Source organism: Corythoichthys intestinalis, chromosome 4 (genome assembly GCF_030265065.1).
Source record: "Corythoichthys intestinalis isolate RoL2023-P3 chromosome 4, ASM3026506v1, whole genome shotgun sequence".
In the NCBI taxonomy this organism is placed as follows: Eukaryota; Metazoa; Chordata; class Actinopteri; order Syngnathiformes; family Syngnathidae; genus Corythoichthys; species Corythoichthys intestinalis.
The window spans coordinates 42,629,250-42,650,219 of NC_080398.1; the positions used below are offsets into that span (position 1 = coordinate 42,629,250).

The window sequence follows — 20,970 nt, forward strand, 5'->3', positions numbered from 1 at the left end:
ATAGCCTGACTTGGGTGCCAGTTGAATGTCAGTGCACTGTAATGGTAAGTGGATGGTCAAAAATCACAGTCACACATTTTTTTCTGCCATTTAAAATGAATGGAAAATTTGGACGTGCGTAGCTGTCAATGGCATGGACGTGTATGGCCTGCAAAAAATGCCATATACCTAAAAAAAAAAGCAACATACCAAAAAAAAATAATACCACATGTCAAAATAAATTTTGCCACGTGGCAAAGAAAAAATGCCATATGGCAAAATCCATTTTGCCACCAGGCAAAAAAATACTATATGGCAAAAAAAAAAATTCTACATGGCAAAATCCACTTTGCCACATTGCAAATACCACTTTTGGTTCTCGGTCTCTGAAAATATGAGAGTGGTGTCCGCATCCGTGAACTTGCTTGACAATACGGCTGTAGAATGTCGGTCCTCCTCTGACCTCCGTTCATCAGTCTTTAAAAGTTAAGCTGACAATTCTTATTGTGGTAACATCACCAAAGTAATCGCTAGCTTCCTCAGGTTTCTCATTTATTCCATCAACTTGTGCAACACAACACGCCAACTGTCCGCCACAGCTGAACAAAGTGAAAGTAAAAGTCCTATTTCACTCTGTCAAGTCCGCCACGCGATGTGTTCAGGTACACTACGCAAACACATTTGCAAAATTAGAACCCGATTCGTTACATTAGTACAGGTATTATTATTACTATTATTAAATTATTATTCCTATGTTTATTCATAATTCTTTTGTTTGGCTCTCAGTAATTGCTATTTGCAATAGTACCAGCAGTATTTATTAAGGATTTAGTGTAGGTTTTCTGGCTGTTGAACAAATTAATGGAATTATAATGTATTCCTATAGTAAAATCCTGCTAGACATACGACCATTTCGACTTACAAGCAAGGTCCTGGAACGGAATAACTTCATATGTAGAGGTACCACTATATTTATAGTAATTTTCTGCCACACATTCCTGGTACTGGAAAAAAAAGGCCCACATTACACCGGTCCGTGGTCTGAAAAAGGTTAGGGACCACTGGCCTGCATGACCCAAAATGGCTTATCAATATTATTATTATAAAAACGAGTCACTTGCCTTATAAAAGGTTAGTATTCATTACCACATGCACTTGTCTTCGAGTTTGATCAGTGCTTATGTGTGTGTGTGTGTGTGACTGACATCACAAAATGGCTCGTGCGCGATCGTTTTTTTTTTTTGGGGGGGGGGGGGTTTAAACATTTTTTTTGATTTGCGATTGACATACTTACAGTTAGGAGTGTGACAAAATATCGAAAGGGTGGTATATCGTGATACTTTGTATCCCAAAAGGTAATCGATATGCTCCTGCCAAGAATCGAGATAACGTTTTAAAAAGGTGTCATGTTGTCATGTCATGATATTTAAAAAAAAAAAAAAAAAAAAAAAGGAAACCAACAGGTTGCTACCAAAATCTTCCACCATAATAGTGTCTCAGTTAACTCTAAGGCTGCATTGACGGTGCTCGACGCCCAATCCATTTAGTTTGTTCATTCGAAACCAGAGCATTCATTCATTCTGTCCGATTTTCAGGGGTTTTACAGATCACTTGCATTTCATTTTCATTTTAGAGCATATACAGGTCATTTCCTGTTCCGAGTTTGAGTCACTGCCTATTCATTTGGGTGATTCCCAGGTCACTTCCTGTTCTGTAACTCAAAATAAACAGGAAGTGACCCATAAAATACCCCCAAAAACAACAGGAACTGAAAATCAACAGGTAAATGACCTTAAATGGCCCAAAATTACTTCATTACCTGGCATTGGCTGTCACTGACGGCAATAAACATTCAATCCGTTTGAAGTGGGAGGGATGACAGCGAATGAACGAGTTCAAATGGATTGGACATCTACTAGCGATAAACACATTCCAATTCACAGCAGAAGCTTGTTTTTCTGTTTATTTGTTGTTGGTAGAATATCCTAGAATGATTTCCTGACCAATGTATCGATAATCGTTTTATCGCCATATCGTCAGATCATCGTTATTGTGAGCTTTGTATCGCAAATCGTATCGTATCGTGAGGTAACAGGTTCCCACTCCTACTTACAGTATATTTGAGCTGTCTTTCACATGAAGCTCATTTATACCAGGTGTTGTCTGTCCCTTTAATGAATGTATTCAAAAAAATTAGGACATATTAACCCTCTTATAGTCTCGGTAAAACAAGTGACAATTGCATTTATTTGCATGCAGTCATTGGCTGGCTTGTAATGTTTGATCAATTATTGGACAAAATGGACCTCAATTATTTTACTAGCACCACTGATTTGTTCTCAAAGAATACAAAAACAAATTGCTATGTTCAGAATTGCTGTGTGTGTACCCCACTCTACAGTCCCTGACAAAAGTCTTGTTGCTTATCCATTTTGTAGAAACAATTGCTAATAACCTGACTTTTAATCATTCAATTGGTTTCAGAAATGGCTCTCAGATTATTTATGTTGCCTTCCACCCTGCAGATCTCTCGCACACCCCCATACTGGATGTAACCCCAGACCATGATTTTTCCACCACCAAACTTCACTGTTTTCTGAGTGAATCTCTGATCCATGCGGGCTCCAGTAGGTCTCCTGCAATATTCGCGGCGACTTTGGTGTAATTCAATGGAAGATTCATCTGAAAAATCCACCTTTTGCCACTTTTCCAGCGTCCATCCTTTTGACAGGCTGTGGGCCTTGGCAAATGCCACACAGTTTTTTAATTGTCTGCACCCTGAGAGACAAATAGTCTGAAATATCAACAAATCTTAGCTGCCTCTTACATTCCTAACCATAAAAAGGGACAAATTCAGCAGCAGGGTGGTACTCCATCGCATACTTCAAACTCTACCTCAAAGTTCCTCAAGGCAAAGAAGATCAAGATCCTCCAGGACTGGCCAGCCCATTCATTGAGCATGTCTGGGGTAGGATGAAAGAGGCAGCATGGAAGACGAAACCCAAGAATGTTGATGAACTCTGGGAGGCATGCAAGACTGCTTTCTTTGATGTTCGTGATGACTTCATCAATAAATTGTATGAATCCTTGCCGAACCGCATGGAAGCAGTCCTTCAAGCCCATGGAAGTCATACAAAATATTAAATTTGGATCTCACAGCACCGCTACTTAATTCGCTTATGCTATGGAACATATTTTTGTATTTGAAGTACATTTTTGTTCAATTTTCACACTACTTTCTGTAGGCGACAAAACTTTTGTCTTGCCAAAATTCGACCTTTATGTCTTCATTAAATGATAAATCTTTTTTCAGTGAAACAAATATATTTTTGTACATTTAACATCATTTGGGAGGGTTTCAGCTTTCATATGAGCCATTTCTAAAACCAATTGAATAATTAAAAGTCAGGTTTCTACAAAATGGATAAGCGACAAGACTTTTGTCAGGGACTGTATATTCAGACCAACTGTGACTTTGCTCTAAATTGGGCAAGGTGTGGACTTAGTAAATTCAACAAGATGAGTACACTAAACACATGGCAACATGGGATATAAGGCTTTTTAAGGGGGGTTAAATCAATGGTTCTCAAGCTAGAGGCCTTGGAGTTTTGCAAAATAATTTATGATATAAAGTACACACTTTCATGTGTGAATCATTAAAACAGAGAACCATTTTTTTGGCTCCTTGGTTAAAATCAATGGGAAAAGGTGTTTTTTTTTATATTAAGAGAATTAACTTTTCCAAATTAAAAGGTGCAACGTTGCAAAAAGTGAATGGTAGTTTTGAATTTCACTTGTTAAAATATCAATTCTTTTGCTGAATTCGAATAAGGAATATTACGATTTTTCTTGGACAAATTGTGCTTAATTCTCGCAATTTGCCATTAGGATTTTAAGAGCGACTCCAAAGTTTTGAGAATATCTGGTATGAATATTTCCCCTCCATAAAGGCCAAATGTCTTTCTACATTCTCTTGTGTATGGACGGACACGGCAAATTAAAAAAAAAAAGTGCCATTTGATTTACATATGTACATAAAATACAGCGAAGAGGAGGGGGTGGATATGTTCATTTTCCATTTTTAGGAGTGAAGATGCAGTATTGTTAGTTATAATGGAACGAGAGAGTGAGGTTGTGAAACGGTGCCCCTTGCATGCGTTGTGTCCAAAAGGGTCCTTGGGAGCTTCTTCATGCATTCAGTGTTTGTACCCACAAATGCTCCTCTTGATCCAATGTAGCACGGATATGTGGTTGGAAAGAATGGCTCAAGGTTTTTTTTTTTTTAGGGGGTGGGTAGTTCTGAGCTTCAGTTGTGCGCTGCCCAAGGTTCGTCTCGAATGACGAGATGCTTGTCGCTTATCTCGGTCTGCGTACAGAGCGTATTTTGCTTCACTGTTGTACGCGTGAGTGTTTTCATCTCAGCTTGTTTTTCAAGCTCTTATATTGATGTCTCCCACAGCTGAAAAAAAAGACATAAAAAAATGTCAACGTTAGTTCAACGATTATCAACACATTTAATCTTTAGCCATGAAGCAAAAAAAATATCATTTATACAGAGAGAAAGACAAAGCTGGTTAATGGGCATGGGAGAAATGGATGCATGGGAGGGAGGAATCTAGAGAAATTATCTAGATAATGACCTAGAGATGTTTTGTAAGGAGGAATAGTATTGGTAATATTGATTTTTTTTTTTTTCTTTTTCTGTTGTGGTGCCCAGGTTTTTGCACCCACGAAATTTTGTTAAGATGCACATTAGTTCAATAAATCTATTTTCAATTCTGTAATGTTACTGTGTCCATCATGTTTTTTCATATCAGACATCTGAATGAAAACGAAAATGGCATACTTGAAAGATTTTTTTTTACATTTAGGTCGGATTGTGCATATCTCATCGATATATCCAATAGTGGTTCCTGGCACGGTCAGGTTGGGTTTTCGCTCAAAGCGGCAAATTGCTAAGGGCGCATGCACGTGAGTGATGGTCTACTAAAGGTAGTCCCCCGGTTTACGAACAAGTTCCGTTCCTGCACTGGCGATGTAACTCGGAATTAACCCTTTAAATACCTCAAAACACCCTCTAAATTAAAAAAATATATATATATCCAAAAACATGTATTATACGTCATTGTGCTGTCCTCGCCAAGATGTTAGAGCTAAGTTCCGAAATGACGGTGTCAGACATCCGGATACAGCAATAACGAACGATTAGCATGTATCAGTTAGCGTCCGCACATTATCAAAAACAATCACATTAACTCTTGTAGTAGTAACTAGTATCCCACCACAGTTGAAAATGCACAACAAACAGGACAAAGTGGGTTATATACAGCCGTCGCCTCTGGATGATTCACAAGCAACAAATGTGTGCGCAGGCTGTCCCCTCTGTCACTTGGCTGCTCTGTGTGTGTGTGTGTGTGGGGGGGGGGGGTGCGGCGCATCTGTACATGCCATCGCTTCCTTTTCTATGCTTCCTGCGCCAAAATAAAAGCATGCATCACAAAACAAAAGTCAACATTAAAAAAACAACAACAACAAAAAACGACGAGACTCAGGCGTTGTAAAGTCGAAATCGTGTAAATCGGGTCTGTCGTAAGGACTACCTGTATTATAATTGGCGCCCCTAGTGTTGCAATGGCGCCCCCTGGAGGCGGGTACATGGTTTGGATCAGTTAACCGTGTCACTCACCTATCGTTGACTTTGACTTTTAATGTGCAAAGAATCTTTTTTATCTTGGATATTTGACCTAGTTTCATAATATACTAGTCTTTCTAAAAAAATTTGCATATTGTGATAAATGTGATTATTTTCTGTAATGTATTGATAAACATTAGACTTTTATATATTTTAGATTCATTACACACAACTGAAGTAGTTCAAGCCTTTTATTGTTTTAGTAATGATGATTTTGGCAAAAAAGTCAAGAAAAAACAAATATCCCTATCTCAAAAAACTAGCATATTTCATCCGACCAATACAAAAAAAAGTGTTTTTTAATACAAAAAAAGTCAACCTTCAATTAATTATATCAGCTATGCACTCAATACTTGGTCGGGAATCCTCTTGCAGAAATGACTGCTTCAATGCGGCGTGGCATGGAAGCAATCAGCCTGTGGTGAGGTGTTATGGAGGCCCAGGATGCTTCGATAGCGGCCTTAAGCTCATCCACAGTGTTGGGTCTGGTGTCTCTCAACTTCCTCTTTACAATATCCCACAGATTCTCTATGGGGTTCAGGTCAGGAGAGTTTGCAGGCCAACTGAGCTCAGTAATGCCATGGTTAGTAAACCATTTACCAGTGGTTTTGGCACTGTGAGCAGGTGCCAGGTCGTGCTAAAAAATGAAATCTTATCTCCATAAAGCTTGCCAGCAGATGGAATGAAGTGCTCCAAAATCTCCTGATCGCTAGCTGCATTGACCCTGCCCTTGATAAAACACAGTAGACCAACACCAGCAGCTGACATGGCACCCCGGACCATCACTGACTGTGGGTACTTGACACTGGACTTCAGGCATTTTGGCATTTCTTTCTCCCCAGTCTTCCTCCAAACTCTGGCACCTTGATTTCTGAATGACATGCAAAATTTGCTTTCGTCAAAAAAAAGTACTTTGGACCACTGAGCAACAGTCCAGTGCTGCTGCTCTGTAGCCCTGGTCAGGCGCTTCTGCCACTGTTTCATGTTCAAAAGTGGCTTGACCTGGGGAATGCGGCACCTGTAACCCATTTCCAGCACACGCCTGTGCATGGTGGCTCTGGATGTTTCTACACCAGACTCAGTCCACTGTTTCTGCAGGTCCCCCAAGGTCTGGAATCGGCCCTTCTCCACAATCTTTCTCAGGGTGCGGTCACCTCTTCCAGGTGTGCAGCTTTTCCTGCCACACTTTCTCCTTCCCACTGAGGTGCCTTGATACAGCACTCTGGGAACAGCTTATCCGCTCAGAAATGTCTTTCTATGTCTTAGCCTCTTGCTTGAGGGTGTCAATGATGGCCTTCCAGACAGCAGTCAGGTCGGCAGTCTTGCCCATGATTGCGGTTTTGAGTAATGAACCAGGCTGGGAGTTTTTAAAAGCCTCTGGAATCTTTCGCAGGGGTTTTGAGTTAATTGGTTGATTCGGATGATTAGGTTAGTAGCTTCTTTAGAGTACCTCTTCATGATATGCTAACTTTTTTAGATAAGTCTTGACTTTTTTGCCAAAATCATCAATATTAAAACAATAAAAGGCTTGAACTACTTCAGTTGTGTGTAATGAATCTAAAATATATGAAAGTCTAATGTTTATTAGTACATTACAGAAAATAATGAACTTTATCACAATATGCTATTTTTTTGAGAAGGACCAGTATATATATATTCTTTCTGTTGAGAATTCTTTAAGTCGTTTAATAGTTTAGCCGTATAATTAATTTACGTTCTATTTAGAGTGGCACTTTTATTTTGGAAACTGCTCATGCTTTTACTTCCAGTTCTGTGTTTCCCGATTCATGCTGTTACAATGCTCCTTCAATGATGACGTGAGTATGCCTTGTGAAGTGAATTAAAGGTGCTGCACATAGATCGTGAACATTCCTCACAATGCTAGTTGGAGGAATAGTTGTGTTAAATGTGTTTTTGTGTCAGTTGTTTTTTTTTGGGGGGGGTGGGGGGGGGGTCATTCACACTTGTAATTTCGAATTTGTTAGTTTATTTCATCGGCTACGACTGTTAGCATCATATAAAAATAATTATTGAGAGCAGTGAATGTAGTGGTTTGAAGGGAGCGTACAAATGTTCACTATAGTCGGTTTATAGTAAAATGATGTTGTTTAATAAGCTAAACACATTAAGAGGTTTGTGAATGTTGACTATGTCTGTATTTTATACACCTGATACTAAATGTGTGTACATGTGTGCACACCTGCACATGATCCTATAAAAGTATTGGATTTCATCTCCTGTGCTCTCTAACCAGAGACCCTGTAGTGGTCAACACATCTGAGCCAAATAGTCACAAGTAGAATCTTCCACACTTTATTATTTCTACAATATTGTATCCTTGTTTGTGATGCTAAATTAATATTCTCTTGCACATATTTATTGTCGTGCAGTCATGCGCTGTATATTGCGATTGTGTTTTTATTTTATTTTTCGGGGGGGGCGCAAAGGACGCCACTGGATCAATTGTATTGTTACACCTTTAACAGATAGATGAACTGACCCTGGCACTCTGCCTGTTTGCTTTCCTCTGGTCATCGGGCAGGGGAGGCATGGGGTAGGGGTATCTCCTGCTGGATGCAATTGATCCTGTCGAAGAAGTGGGAGACTTGGCGGGAGAAAGTGTCCTGCGGAGAAACCAGGAAATAACATTTATTTATTGGGGGGGAAAAAATCATAATTTAGGTTTAGGAGGAGTGTTGGAGGTTGCGCCTCAACGCATCAAGTAAATCATAATCGTCAGTTTGTAAGAGCAACCTTAGTTGAGAGCACAGCAGTTCCCAGCAGTGTGGCTGCACTCGCGTTCACTCACATCTTGTTTTTTATTTTCGTTCCGATGTGGGGAATACTGAACTTGAGTACAGAGCAGTGGTGGGAAAACAGCAAGGCAGCTTAAGACGGAGACGCGCTAACAAATCAAGGAGCCGCAATGAACCTGAGCCCGACAATGTGAAGGAGAGACAGGAGGGGGCAAGAAAAGCACATTTTAACATGGGAATTTACAATTTTCTCAAGAGGTCATCGAACATAAGTGCACAGGATTAAGCAATTGTTTATTTCTCGATTAATCTATTGTAACAAAGTATGATAATTATATACCTCTCAAGAGATCGATCATTGGGTGCTGGTCTAAAACAAAGGTGTCAAACTCAAGACCCAAAGGCCAAATCTAGCCCAGCACGTTGTTTTGCGCGGCCTACATAAGTGAATTGTGCACTGATTTAATGTTTCTCGCTAAAATAAAATGTTAGGAGTACAGAAATCAGAATTTTTTCTTCTTTTTCTTTTTCTTCTAAATTTAAAATAAATAGAATATTGACATTTCATTCTTTTTGTTTTGATGAGAAAAAAAACTGTTATTTGATGAAAAAAAATCCATTTTTTACAATATAAAGTGTTTACATTATTTCCTGTTTTAATTAAAAAAACAAAATATTAAAAATTATTTATAAAAACATTTGTATGAGACCAGACACTATCATGGGCATTAATGAATGTTTATGACAGATGTCATGTCACTAACTCCATTAATGTCCGGCGCAGATCTTTTACATCTATTCAAAAGTGAGATAATTTGCTGGATGACACAAAATGACATCTGTCATAAGCATTCATTAATGCTCATGGCAGTATCATGTCATAATTATGACAGTGTTATGACAGTTTTATGGCGCCATTGTCAAATAAAGTGTTACCAAATACCAGAGCTAGCAATTAATGAAACAACTGAAGGAGTAACCGAAGAAATAATTGGCACTCAACATGAATTTTGATTTTTATATTTGTAGCGCTGCAATGCATGCAAGGAGGCGTGTTGGACAACAACAGTGTTGACAGCAGAGGTTGACTGTCTCCCAAAAGGGAGTAGTGATGGCCAAATGAAGCTTCTTGACGCAATTAAGGTGGTTCATTTGGTCTTATGACAGTCTTATGATGCCGCTGTCAAATAAAGTGTTCCTAAATTGTAATATCTTTTGGTGTAAATATCCTGCTGCGGCTTATAGTCCAGTGTGTCTTATCTATGGAAAAAAATGCAGTTTTTGTGTCAAATTTGGTGGGTGGCTGCTTAGTCAGGTGTGCCTTATAGTCCGAAAATTACGGTACATGGCAATTTTGGGCTTAATAGCTTTGGGAAAACCACATGATGCTTTCTAATTAGCTCTTGCATCACCAGTTGAATAATTATCTATGTTAGTTCCCGATGGACTCTGAAACGGCTGAGATTTTGACGCAATTTTGCACAGATGCACTTTGTTTCTCGGAGTGTTTTTGGATGGGTTTAATGTCTGTAGGCCTCCTTTTATTGTGGAAATTAATTGGAAACTCCAAAAATTTACATAGAAAATCCCTAAATGTGGAGGCAAAATACGAGTGTCTTGCCATTGCAATGTCAAAGTTAGCTTTCAAACTTTATGGTTTCATGTACAAATTTAAATGTGCTGTAATGATACGTTGTGGCTTTGAGTACTCCACAAGTTGCTGGATTATTAAAAAAAAAAAAAAAAAAAAAAAGTACAATTTTCCGGAATATTGCAAAGGGATTAATTTCGGGTGGATGTCTTAATCTCTATAAAGGCGAGTTTGTCTGTGTGCCTGTCTGTTTATTCGTGTTTTATGGACACCTAAATGGCTGGGCGGATTTTGATGAAATTTCACACAGTTGTAGTTTTTGAGTCTAGGACTGTTCTTAGATGAGTTTGAGCTCTGTAAGGCTCCATTTAGTGGGGAAAATTAATTCAGATCTAAAAAATTAGCGTATAAAATGCCAATTTTCACTTTTTCACCCAAGCAACGGCAGGCTATACTGCTAGTATTGTATACAACCAAGCAAACAGGCAGTAGAGAGAAGCCCTGCAATTTTCCCCCTCTTCACCATCTCTCCTCTGTTGTTATGGAAACAATGTGATAGTGGGCACAGTGTTCAGAGTGGCAACCTGTATTGGTCAAATGGGGGGCTGACACACATACGCACTTGACGCCACAATGATTAACATGCAGACATAAGAGGTCATGTAGGAGGCTTAATAGAAAACATACAGCTACATTCTGTAGTACACAAACATTGTGGATGAACAGGAAAAATAACAGGAGCCAGACAAAAACAACATGATTTTTTTATGCTTAGCAGCAATCCTGTGCTAGTATTTTTTTTAATTGATTGATTGATTGAATTATTAAATCATTTTTACTTGACCAAGCCACAAATAAAAGCAAAGAATGTAAGGGCAAGTCAGAAGACAAGGGATTCAAGACAAGCAGGACAGTCTAAAATGATACCTAAGGTAAGGTCCTTGTGTGTTTTCATTCACATCTTCTACCCATTTAGTTACATCATAATAGTCTGTTTTGTCGTGAGGGGTTAAATACCTGTGAGAGGGTGAGGGGGATGATAGACACAAACAAGGAGAGAAGGAATGAAAGGATAGAAAAGGAGCAAGTGATGGAAGAGGAAGAAAGATATTTTAACAGTGCAGAGACATCCTGAACAGACAGCAAGATGCAACTGGACAGTGGGTGAAGTCCATGGGAAAAAAAACATCACAAACACGCATACACCCTGTATGGCTCATTCCAAGTCTTGTCTACACTGTTCCGTTGTCAGTGGCATGCTTGCAACGCAAAGAGATGCACCCCGCCCAGCCCGTGATGCCAAACGCAGCCCGTGCACTCGGTGGTCTTCACAATGCATCCACAAGCAGACGGTAGACCACAAATCCAGGGACAAAATATGCTTGAAGATTAATTTTTTTTCACCCCCAGAAATGTCTCACTTTTCGCACATCTGCTCTATTTTCGTCACGTGAAATGGCCCGACACGACTTGGCTGACCACTGAAGTCAAGCGGTAATGGCTAGTTGGCATGCAAACAACGCACTATAATTTTGTGCAGTTAACATCTTTCAAAAGCGAGCCTTATTATGGATCTCATTGGTCTGTGCAGGTGTCCAAAGCATCAAACATGTCGTATTTGATGTACGATTTTCCACTTTGTACGAAAAACCTAATGTACACTCACCGGCCACTTTATTAGGTATACCTTGCTAATATTGGGTTAGACGCCCTTTAGCTCTAAGAACTGCCTTAATCCTTCGTGGCATAGATTCAAAGAGGTGCAGGAAACATTTTTCAGATTCATATATACATGATAGCATCATACAGTTGCTGCACATCCATGATGCAAATCTCACATTCCACCACATTCCAAAGGTGCTCTACTAGATTGAGATATGGTGACTGTGGAGGCAATTTGAGGATAGTGAAAACTAGTCTCTAGCCTCCTCTTTTCCTGGGCTGCCAGTTGCGGGGCTGTGGGTGGTCGGGGCTCCGTTCCGCGCCGCCCCGTGGTGGCTTCTGGGCACTCTCCTGCTCCCTCATTTCTGTCTCGTTTCTACCCGGGTATCCTCCATGGGCCCGGGTCGTCAGCTGAGAGCCGGTGGGTCGGCGGGGTGTCGCCCCGTCTGGGTGGGGATCCTGACCTGCCCTGGGCCTAGCAGGCCTTAGGGGTCCCGCGGTGTGCCGTGTCGGTTGAGGGGTTGTGGCTGGTGGGCCTGGTGAGCGGGCAGTGGTATGGGGCGGTAGCGCGTCCCCTCATCGCTTCCCTGAAGGCCGGTTAATGGGGGCGTGGATGGTCCAGCGGAGATGACGGTAGCACCTATGCTGGAGCTGCGGGAGGAGGGATGGGCCACCCTGGCTCACAGTCCCCCAATTAGCTGGGGAGGTGCCGTGGCCCTGGGGCGGCCTCCGTGCAGCATTTCCCCTTGTCTGCAGGACTATCACACATCTGATAGCATTCACGCATGACTGAGTGCAATTAGACCAGGGGTGTCCAAACTTTTTGTAAAGGGGGCCAGATTTAGTGTGGTAAAAATGTGGGGGACCGACCTTGGCTGACGTCCTTTACATAGAAAAATATATTTAAGCAAATTTTAGCAACCATTATTTGTGTCACATTTGCTTTATTTATTTATTTATTTTTTATTAATAATTTCAACAATCTCACAACTAGCCTTTGTGGCATTCTCTTTCAACTCTCGGGCTCTTGCGAAATACTGCTACTGTAAAATTAAACTAGCTTCAAGTTGCTTCAATTTCTTGCTACCGATCTTCCCTGTAATCCTGTCGTCCATGTCAGTGTGTCTTGTTTGGTCATATCGCCTCACATTGAACTCTTGAAAAACAGCGACTGTCTCTTTGCAAATGAGGGAGACATAGTTGTTGCGTATTTTAGTGAAGAAGTAGTCCAATTTCCACCTATTCTTGAAGCATCGGCCGTCGCAGTCAACTTTCTGTTTTTTTGTTGATTGTCGCCATTTTAGAAAATTAGGAGTAAAAGGTCACACGGGGTAATGTTGTTTAGAGTGCTGGTGCCTTTTAGTGGGTAAATGATGAGCAGCATTTAGTGTGTAAGCTATTTCATATGCTGGTAGCAGTACTGCTGACCAATTTATTAAGTCTATGTGTGGGCCAGATGTCACTGATTTTATGAAAGAGGCTGGGGGCCGGATGAAATTTGACCACGGGCCGCATTTGGCCCCCGGGCCGGACTTTGGACATGTCTGAATTAGACACACTAAAGTAGAGAGATTGTCGGTGCCATGGTTAGGGATCAGGCAGCATGGAATAGGATGTCAATATATCCACACTTACAGTGTATCGCAAAAGTGAGTACAGCCCTCGAATTTCTGCAGATATTTACTGTAAGTATATCTTTTCAATGGACAACACTCAAAATGACTCTTTGACACAATGAAAAGTAGTCTGTGTGCAGCCTATATAATAGTTAATTTATTTTCCCCTCAAAATAACTCAAAATATAGCCATTAATATCTAAACCCCTAGCAACAAAAATGAGTACACCCCTTAGAAACTACGTACATCCCTAAATGTCCAAATTGAGTACTGCTTGTCATTTTCCCTCCAAAATGTCATGTGAGCCGTTATAGGAATGCTGTCAGGGTTGCTGCAGAGATTGAAGAGGTGGGGGGGTCACCCTGTTAGTGTTCAGACCATAGGCCGCACTCTACATCAAATTAGTGTGCATGGCTGTCACCCCAGGAGGAAGCCTCTTCTGAAGACGGTACACAATAAAGCCCACAAACAGTTTGCTGAAGACATGCCAACAAAGCACATGGATTACTGGAACCATGTCCTGTGGTCTAATGAGACGGGCGGATTCTCACTTTTGTTGCCAGGGGTTTAGATATTAATGGCTATATTTTGAGTTATTTTGAAGGGGAAAAATTAACTCTATTATATAAGCTACACACAGACTCTTTTGATTGTGTCAAAGTGTCATTTTGTCAGTGTTGTCCCATGAAAAGATATACTTAAATATCTGCAGAAATGCAAGGGGTGTACTCACTTTTGTGATACACTGTACATGTGATTCACATAATATTGGCTTCTACACCTCATATTGCTGATTTGTGTACGTTCCACCCCGCCTAATTACATCTCTTTTTGACTCAACCCCCCTCCTCTTTCTCCTCGGTCATCAGGCCCCCCACATGGTGTCCATGGGAATTACATTCAGCTAACATTAGCACCACCACGTACAGTGGGGCAAATAAGTATTTAGTCAACCACTAATTGTGCAGGTTCTCCCACTTGAAAATATTAGAGAGGCCTGCAATTGTCAACATGGGTAAACCTCAACCATGAGAGACAGAATATGGAAAAAAAAAACAGAAAATCACGTTGTTTGATTTTTAAAGAATTTATTTGCAAATCATGGCGGAAAATAAGTATTTGGTCAATACCAAAAGCTCATCTCAATACTTTGTTATCTACCCTTTGTTGGCAATAACGGAGGCCAAACGTTTTCTGTAACTCTTCACAAGCTTTTCACACACTGTTGCTGGTATTTTGGCCCATTCCTCCAGGCAGAGCTCCTCTAGAGCAGTGATGTTTTGGGGCTGTCGTTGGGCAACACGGACTTTCAACTCCCTCCACAGATTTTCTATGGGGTTGAGATCAGGAGACTGGCTAGGCCACTCCAGGACCTTGAAATGCTTCTTACGAAGCCACTCCTTTGTTTCCCTGACTGTGTGTTTGGGATCATTGTCATGCTGAAAGACCCAGCCACGTCTCATCTTCAATACCCTTGCTGATGAAAGGAGATTTTCACTCAAAATCTCTCGATACATGGCCCCATTCATTCTTTCCTTTACACAGATCAGTCGTCCTGGTCCCAGAAAACCAGCCCCAAAGCATGATGTTTCCACACCCATGCTCCACAGTGGGTATGGTGCAATTGAGTATTCTTTCTCCTCCAAACACAAGAACCTGTGTTTCTACCAGAAAGTTCTATTTTGGTTTCATCTGACCGTAACACATTCTCCCAGTCCTCTTCTGGATCATCCAAATGCTCTCTAACGAACCGCAGACGGGCCTGGACATGTACTGGCTTCAGCAGGGGGACACGTCTGGCCGTGGAGGATTTGAGTCCCTGGCGGTGCATTGTGTTACTGATAGTAGCCTTTGTTACTGTGGTCCCAGCTCTTTGTAGGTCATTCACTAGGTCCCCCCGTGTGGTTCTGGGATTTTTGCTCACCGTTCTTGTTATCATTTTGACGCCACGGGGTGAGATCTTGCATGGAGCTCCAGATCGAGGGAGATTATCAGTGGTCTTGTATGACTTCCATTTTCTAATGGTAATTGCTCCCACAGTTGATTTCTTTACACCAAGCGAAGAGTGAAGAGTTACAGAAAACGTTTGGCCTCCGTTATTGCCAACAAAGCGTACATAACATAGTATTGAGATGAACTTTTGGTATTGACCAAATACTTATTTTCCACCATGATTTGCAAATAAATTCTTTGAAAATCGAACAATCTGATTTAAAAAAATTTTTTTTTTACACATTCTGTCTCATGGTTGAGGTTTACCCATGTTGACAATTACAGGCCTCGCTAATCTTTTCAAGTAGGAGAACTTGCACAATTGGTGGTTAACTAAATACTTATTTGCCCCACTGTACATAGGTCGCAGAGGTATTTAATCTATTTCTTGTTATTGTTTGTTGTTCTCCTCTCCTTTGTCTTGTCTCTTCTATTTTCCTTTCTGTCCCCCCATAACCCCTTCCTGCTCGCTGCTTTCTCCTAATAAACGAAACAATTTATAACCACAATGGGAGTATGTGATACTCCCATGTGATGCATTAAAACTGTTCGGAACATAAGGACACTCAGATTCCCATTCTCTATGTCAAAGCAGCTGAACAGGACAGGTTTGTAATAAAACATAAAAACCAGTCTGAGATGATTCAAGCTTTATGATATGTGCCGTTATCCTGCCGGATATAGCCATCAGAAGATGGTACGCTGTGGTCATAAAAGGATGAACATGGCCAGCAACAATACTCAGGTTATATGTGGTATTGCAACGATGCTCAATAAGTACTAAGGGGCCCAAAGTGTGCCAGGAAAATATCCATCAAACCATTACAACACCACCACAATCTTAGCTGACAAGAGTGGCACCTGGTGTCTTATGCTGCTGTAGCCCATGTCTTCATCACGGTTTCACATGTTGTGCATACAAAGATGCTCTTCTGCATACCTCAGTTGTAACCAGTGGTTATTTGAGTTACTGATATTCAGCTCGAACCATTCTCTTGCGACCTCTGGCATCAACAAGGCATTTTTGCCCACAGAACTGCCACTCACTGGATGTTTTGTCTTTTTTGGTCCATTCCTTACACCCTAAAGATGGTTGTGTGTGAGAATCTCAGTAGATCAGCAGCCACCATGCAACGTCCATACTTCATAGTCACTTAAATACCCTTTCTTCCCACTTCTGGTGCTCAGTTTGAAGGGCAGCAGATCATCATGACCATGTCTACCTGTTTAAATGCATTGAGTTTCTGCCATGTGATTAGCTGATTAGAAATTTGTGTTAACAAACAGTTTGACCGGAGTGCCTAACAACAAAGTGGCCGGCGAGTGTAGGGTTAGGGTATATATTGCACAGGAGAAAACAATCTTTGAGAATTGTGAATAGATGTATCAAATATGATACAAATTTATAAAAGAATAAAAAATATATACATATTTGTTTGTTTATTCCGAGGGAAGCTCCAAGTTAGAGAAATTGGAATTTTCTGTCAATTATTGAAAGATTTTAGGCATTACAGGGCTAATAATATGTTACAAGTTGGTATATTGGGGTTAAAATGCTGACAGACAAATCTATTTCCCAATTTAACTATGATTTGGTAAACATTTTAATTGGATGGGTAAAGTTTTGGTCTAAAGGACCATACTTGGTTTGAAAATGGACGGACGGGCAAAGTCATTTAGAGAAGAAAACCTTGAAATACACTGTAAATATACACTACAGTTGAACAATTTTACTACAGAAATATGATATATATTTTGAATAAAGCTGAGATTTAAGGGGGGAATAAAGAAAGCACAACAAATACACAGCAATAAGACTATCTTTACCGAGCTCACCACTGCTTATCATTTAGTACTTACTCTGTGGAGTTGGAGCGAGCGCGGAACTTCTTTCCTTTCAGTTTCTTCCGATGGCCACTCATGTTTCCTGGCAAGTTACGAAGGCAAAAGTCACAAAGTGTACATTAGAAGCGAACTTCTGGGGGGTGTCACCTTGCCACGAGTTGCTCCTCGGTCTTCCGTTCTCGCAGATGTCTGAGATGTGTTTGGCATCTGGGATTCTCTCACTCCAAGAGTGGGACAAACCATTAGATCTACGCACATACAAGCACATAAATGCCATTTTAGAGCAAAATCCCACAACACATTGACTGTATCGGAGTATCTATTCCAGTGACATATACTGCCTTTACAGCGTTCACTGTACTAAAGGATAGGTCTGACATTTAAAAAGCATATGATACATAGAGTGACTGACCTGCATCCCACTGAAGGCGCCAATGGTACTGTTTACACACATACTGACACACAAAATAGTGAATGAATGAATGATGGATGGCGAGATGGCACACCTGAAGCCAAAAACTGAGATGTTCTGCGTAATGGATGGGATGGAAGGAGTGAAGGACAGGGCACAAATCTGAAGGTGTGACAGACACGCTGACCTCTTCTTGGAGCTGCAGCCCGAGTTCGTGCTCACGCCGGGCGGCATGTCGCTGTAGAAGGAGTCGGCGTCGCTCGGCTTGGTCACGTAGTCGCCTGGCGGCATTTGTCTGCAGATATAAGCCATGACATTCATCTTCATGTATTGAATTGGAAGACATTCTACGTCCCAACCATCAGATTTTAAATAATCCACATGCGAAATACTAAACATGCAGTTTTTGAGTAAATGTACCTGTCCTTGACTAACAAATACTCAATAAAATGCATTTTTTTCCTGTCCCAACCCCCACAATAACCAAATTAAATCTCAAACAAAAAAGTCAAAATTAAAATTGAAGATTTTTTTTTTGTTAAATTGCTGTCTATTGTATCTGTGGGAACATTCGTTCTGATACAGTAATCATAATATTTATAATGTTTTATTCGTGTTACTATTTTTATCATAGTAAAAGAAGAAGAAAACACTGAATTACATGACACACTGGATTTGACACCATCAGACAGTTTCCCAAAAGAATGGCTAAAGGAATTTTAGCTTCTATTTCTTGTATTTTTACAAAATAGGTAGCCTTGATTTAATGCCGCGGTCTACAGCAAGCAACCCTGTTATACATACGATCAGAATAAATATTACTTGAAGTTCACTCAAAGATGCCTTATCACTTTAATATATTTAAAGTGTGCCTCCTCCGTCTGAAAAGAAAAATTCAGTTTTATATACAAAAAAAATAGCTATATGACCAAAGACACAAATTCAAATTTGCAGAGGTTACCTAACAGGCTTTGTTATTCCTAAAATAATAACGCAAAAAAAAAACACTGGCTTAAATAGTGATAAAAAAATGCCACATCTATATACGAATACCAGAAAATTATAGCTGTCTTTTCAATTCTTACTGTACAAATAATCTGAACAAATATATATTTTTTTAAAAACTCTACTGTAAAAAATCTCGCTTTAAGAAAAAGCTAATTTCTCATTCCAGTGATATAATGTAAATTAAACCGTAGCCTCAAGACTATCACTACAATTATCGTTGACAAATTGTTATCCCCACTCAATATTTATTCTCATTCAATGTTCTATAAATAACCAGAATAAACTAACGAACAATTCAACCAGCATGTTTCCAAACACAGCACGTCAAAACTACAAATCCCATAATGCAAAGCACGGCTTAACTCACTGACAGCTAGCACAAAAAATCAAACATTGTGATAAAAGTTTACAATCATCGGCAGCGTAACGATGCAACACCAAACTGGATTTTACAGATTACACCAGTACAAAGCTCCGACAGAAGTCAACAGTTGCTGAAAGGTAAATTTAGCAAGTGTACATACCGATAGCCTGTGAGCTCCTGTAGTCACGACTCACGCTGGTTTGTATGTGAGTAAGATTTGACAGTTGATGCCTTGATAAAGCCAGTCTGTGACTGCGCACGCATGTGCAAATTTACATCCAAATTAAAACAAAGGTATTTTTCCTTTGCTTTTTATTTCCTTTGCTGAACTTGAGGAGTAATGTCTGTCATGACATATCTCAGCTACTCTCAAGTTTAAACAGTTTGCATTATTTTATTGCAATGTTTTTCCTAATTCAGATTTGTATCAAGACAACAGTTACAGTTGGACCTCACTTTGATAGGTAATGCAGTTATTGCAATGTTGTTGTTTTATCACAATAGATTGGTTTATTTACATTTTAAAAACCAGAAGCCATTCATTTACGAATGTGATTGCACTATTTAAATGTTCAGATATTAAGATTTGAATGAGGCAAAATAACATGCTTTTTCTCTCAAATATATTGTTATAATCATTTGTTTCAGATGTACTGCAATTATTTTCTGTATAAAAATTAATTTGGTGTTCAAAAAGTCTTTTTTCAAACTTGAGTCTTGAAAAAGAGGGGGTCGTCTTACAAATAATCAGGGCCGTCTTATATTCGGGCCAATACGGTACATCTAGCTGACGATAGCACCAACATATTAGTAGTTAGTGTAGACGTTCAATGTATTTCTTGTTGTAGTTTGTGTTTCTTTTCTTTCTTCTTTGTGTTGGTTTTCTTCTGTTCCCCCATAACCCCTTCCTGTTCGCTGCTTTGTCATAATAAACGAGGTATGTTGAATGATCACAGTGGGAGTGTGTCAGACTCTCAATGTGAAACATTAAAACTGTTCAGACCATCCGGGCACTTAGACTTCCATTATCCGTGTCAAACATCTGAACAGGACAGGCTTTTAAAAAAAAAAAAAAAAAAAAAAAGGTATTTTTGACTTAATTACAGTTTTAGGTACATGAGCGTTTGATTATACTGGACTGTCTCAGAAAATTAGAATACACAATATTCTAATTTTCTGAGACAGTCCTGTACATTAATCCACCATTTAAAGCAGGGGTGTCCAAACTTTTTGCAAAGGGGACCAGATTTAGCGTGGTAAAAATGTGGGGGGCCGACCTTGGCTGACGTCCTTTACATAGAACAATATACAGGACTGTCTCAGAAAATTAGAATATTGTGTATTCTAATTTTCTGAGACAGTCCAGTATACTCTACGTATTGAACAGAAGTCTTAACAACTGGGCAGGCTCTATGGAAACAAGTCATAGGCCCGACAGTACCGTAGTATTCTGTGCAAAAAAAAAAAAAAAACATGATATTTCCATGAATTTTTAAAACCCCAGCAGACGCCACGGACAGGATGTAATAAGTGGACATGTCCAGGCAAAAGAGGACGTTTGGTCACCCTAACATAAGTATGTAAATTTGGTCAGCAGTATGGCTAGCTCAATCGCTTGGTTCTATTCGTATGCCTAAGGTTTTGCAACTCTGTCACTGTGATTATATAACAATGCCAAATAAAGGAAGTCCTAAAAATTGTACAATTGATCTGTAAGATGAGCTAATCAACCCTTTGAGATTGTATTATAGCAGAAAATCAGAAATGTGAACATTTTTCAAATGTCATCTAATTCTGGAATGAGGCATTAATGTACATGTTGTATTTTTTAAAAATTAAAAAAAAGTTGTGAACATCAGAAATGTCATCCGTTGAATGAACAAACCGGCAGAATCTTCGATGAACCTCAGACTCCACATAACGCCTCCTTCTGTAGCTCCTGTGAAGAGGCGGCACGTTACTTAAGACTGCTGCCAAATTTATTGCATCATATTCATTACGATCATGCTCAAAAATGTATATTGTTCTACATTGGAAAAAAATAACTGGTAA

The 20,970-nt window shown here is 39.8% G+C and overlaps 1 protein-coding gene across 3 annotated transcripts in view; it reads right to left on the reverse strand.

Annotated features, from left to right (window-relative positions):
- Window positions 1-1,409: 1,409 nt before the first annotated feature.
- Window positions 1,410-20,970, reverse strand: part of adam22 (ADAM metallopeptidase domain 22) — a 133,693-nt gene continuing 114,132 nt past the window's right edge. For 2 of the 3 annotated variants that reach the window (XM_057833948.1, XM_057833950.1), the window contains 6 exons: window positions 20,804-20,857; window positions 17,641-17,841; window positions 17,282-17,382; window positions 17,150-17,216; window positions 8,172-8,295; window positions 1,410-4,438 (listed from right to left, as the gene is read on the reverse strand). In XM_057833948.1, coding sequence (XP_057689931.1) covers window positions 4,418-4,438; window positions 8,172-8,295; window positions 17,150-17,216; window positions 17,282-17,382; window positions 17,641-17,841; window positions 20,804-20,857 — 568 coding nt within the window. In that variant the 3' untranslated portion in view covers window positions 1,410-4,417. The remainder of the gene's footprint in view (window positions 4,439-8,171; window positions 8,296-17,149; window positions 17,217-17,281; window positions 17,383-17,640; window positions 17,842-20,803; window positions 20,858-20,970) is intronic. The other variant, XM_057833949.1, reaches the window with a different exon arrangement.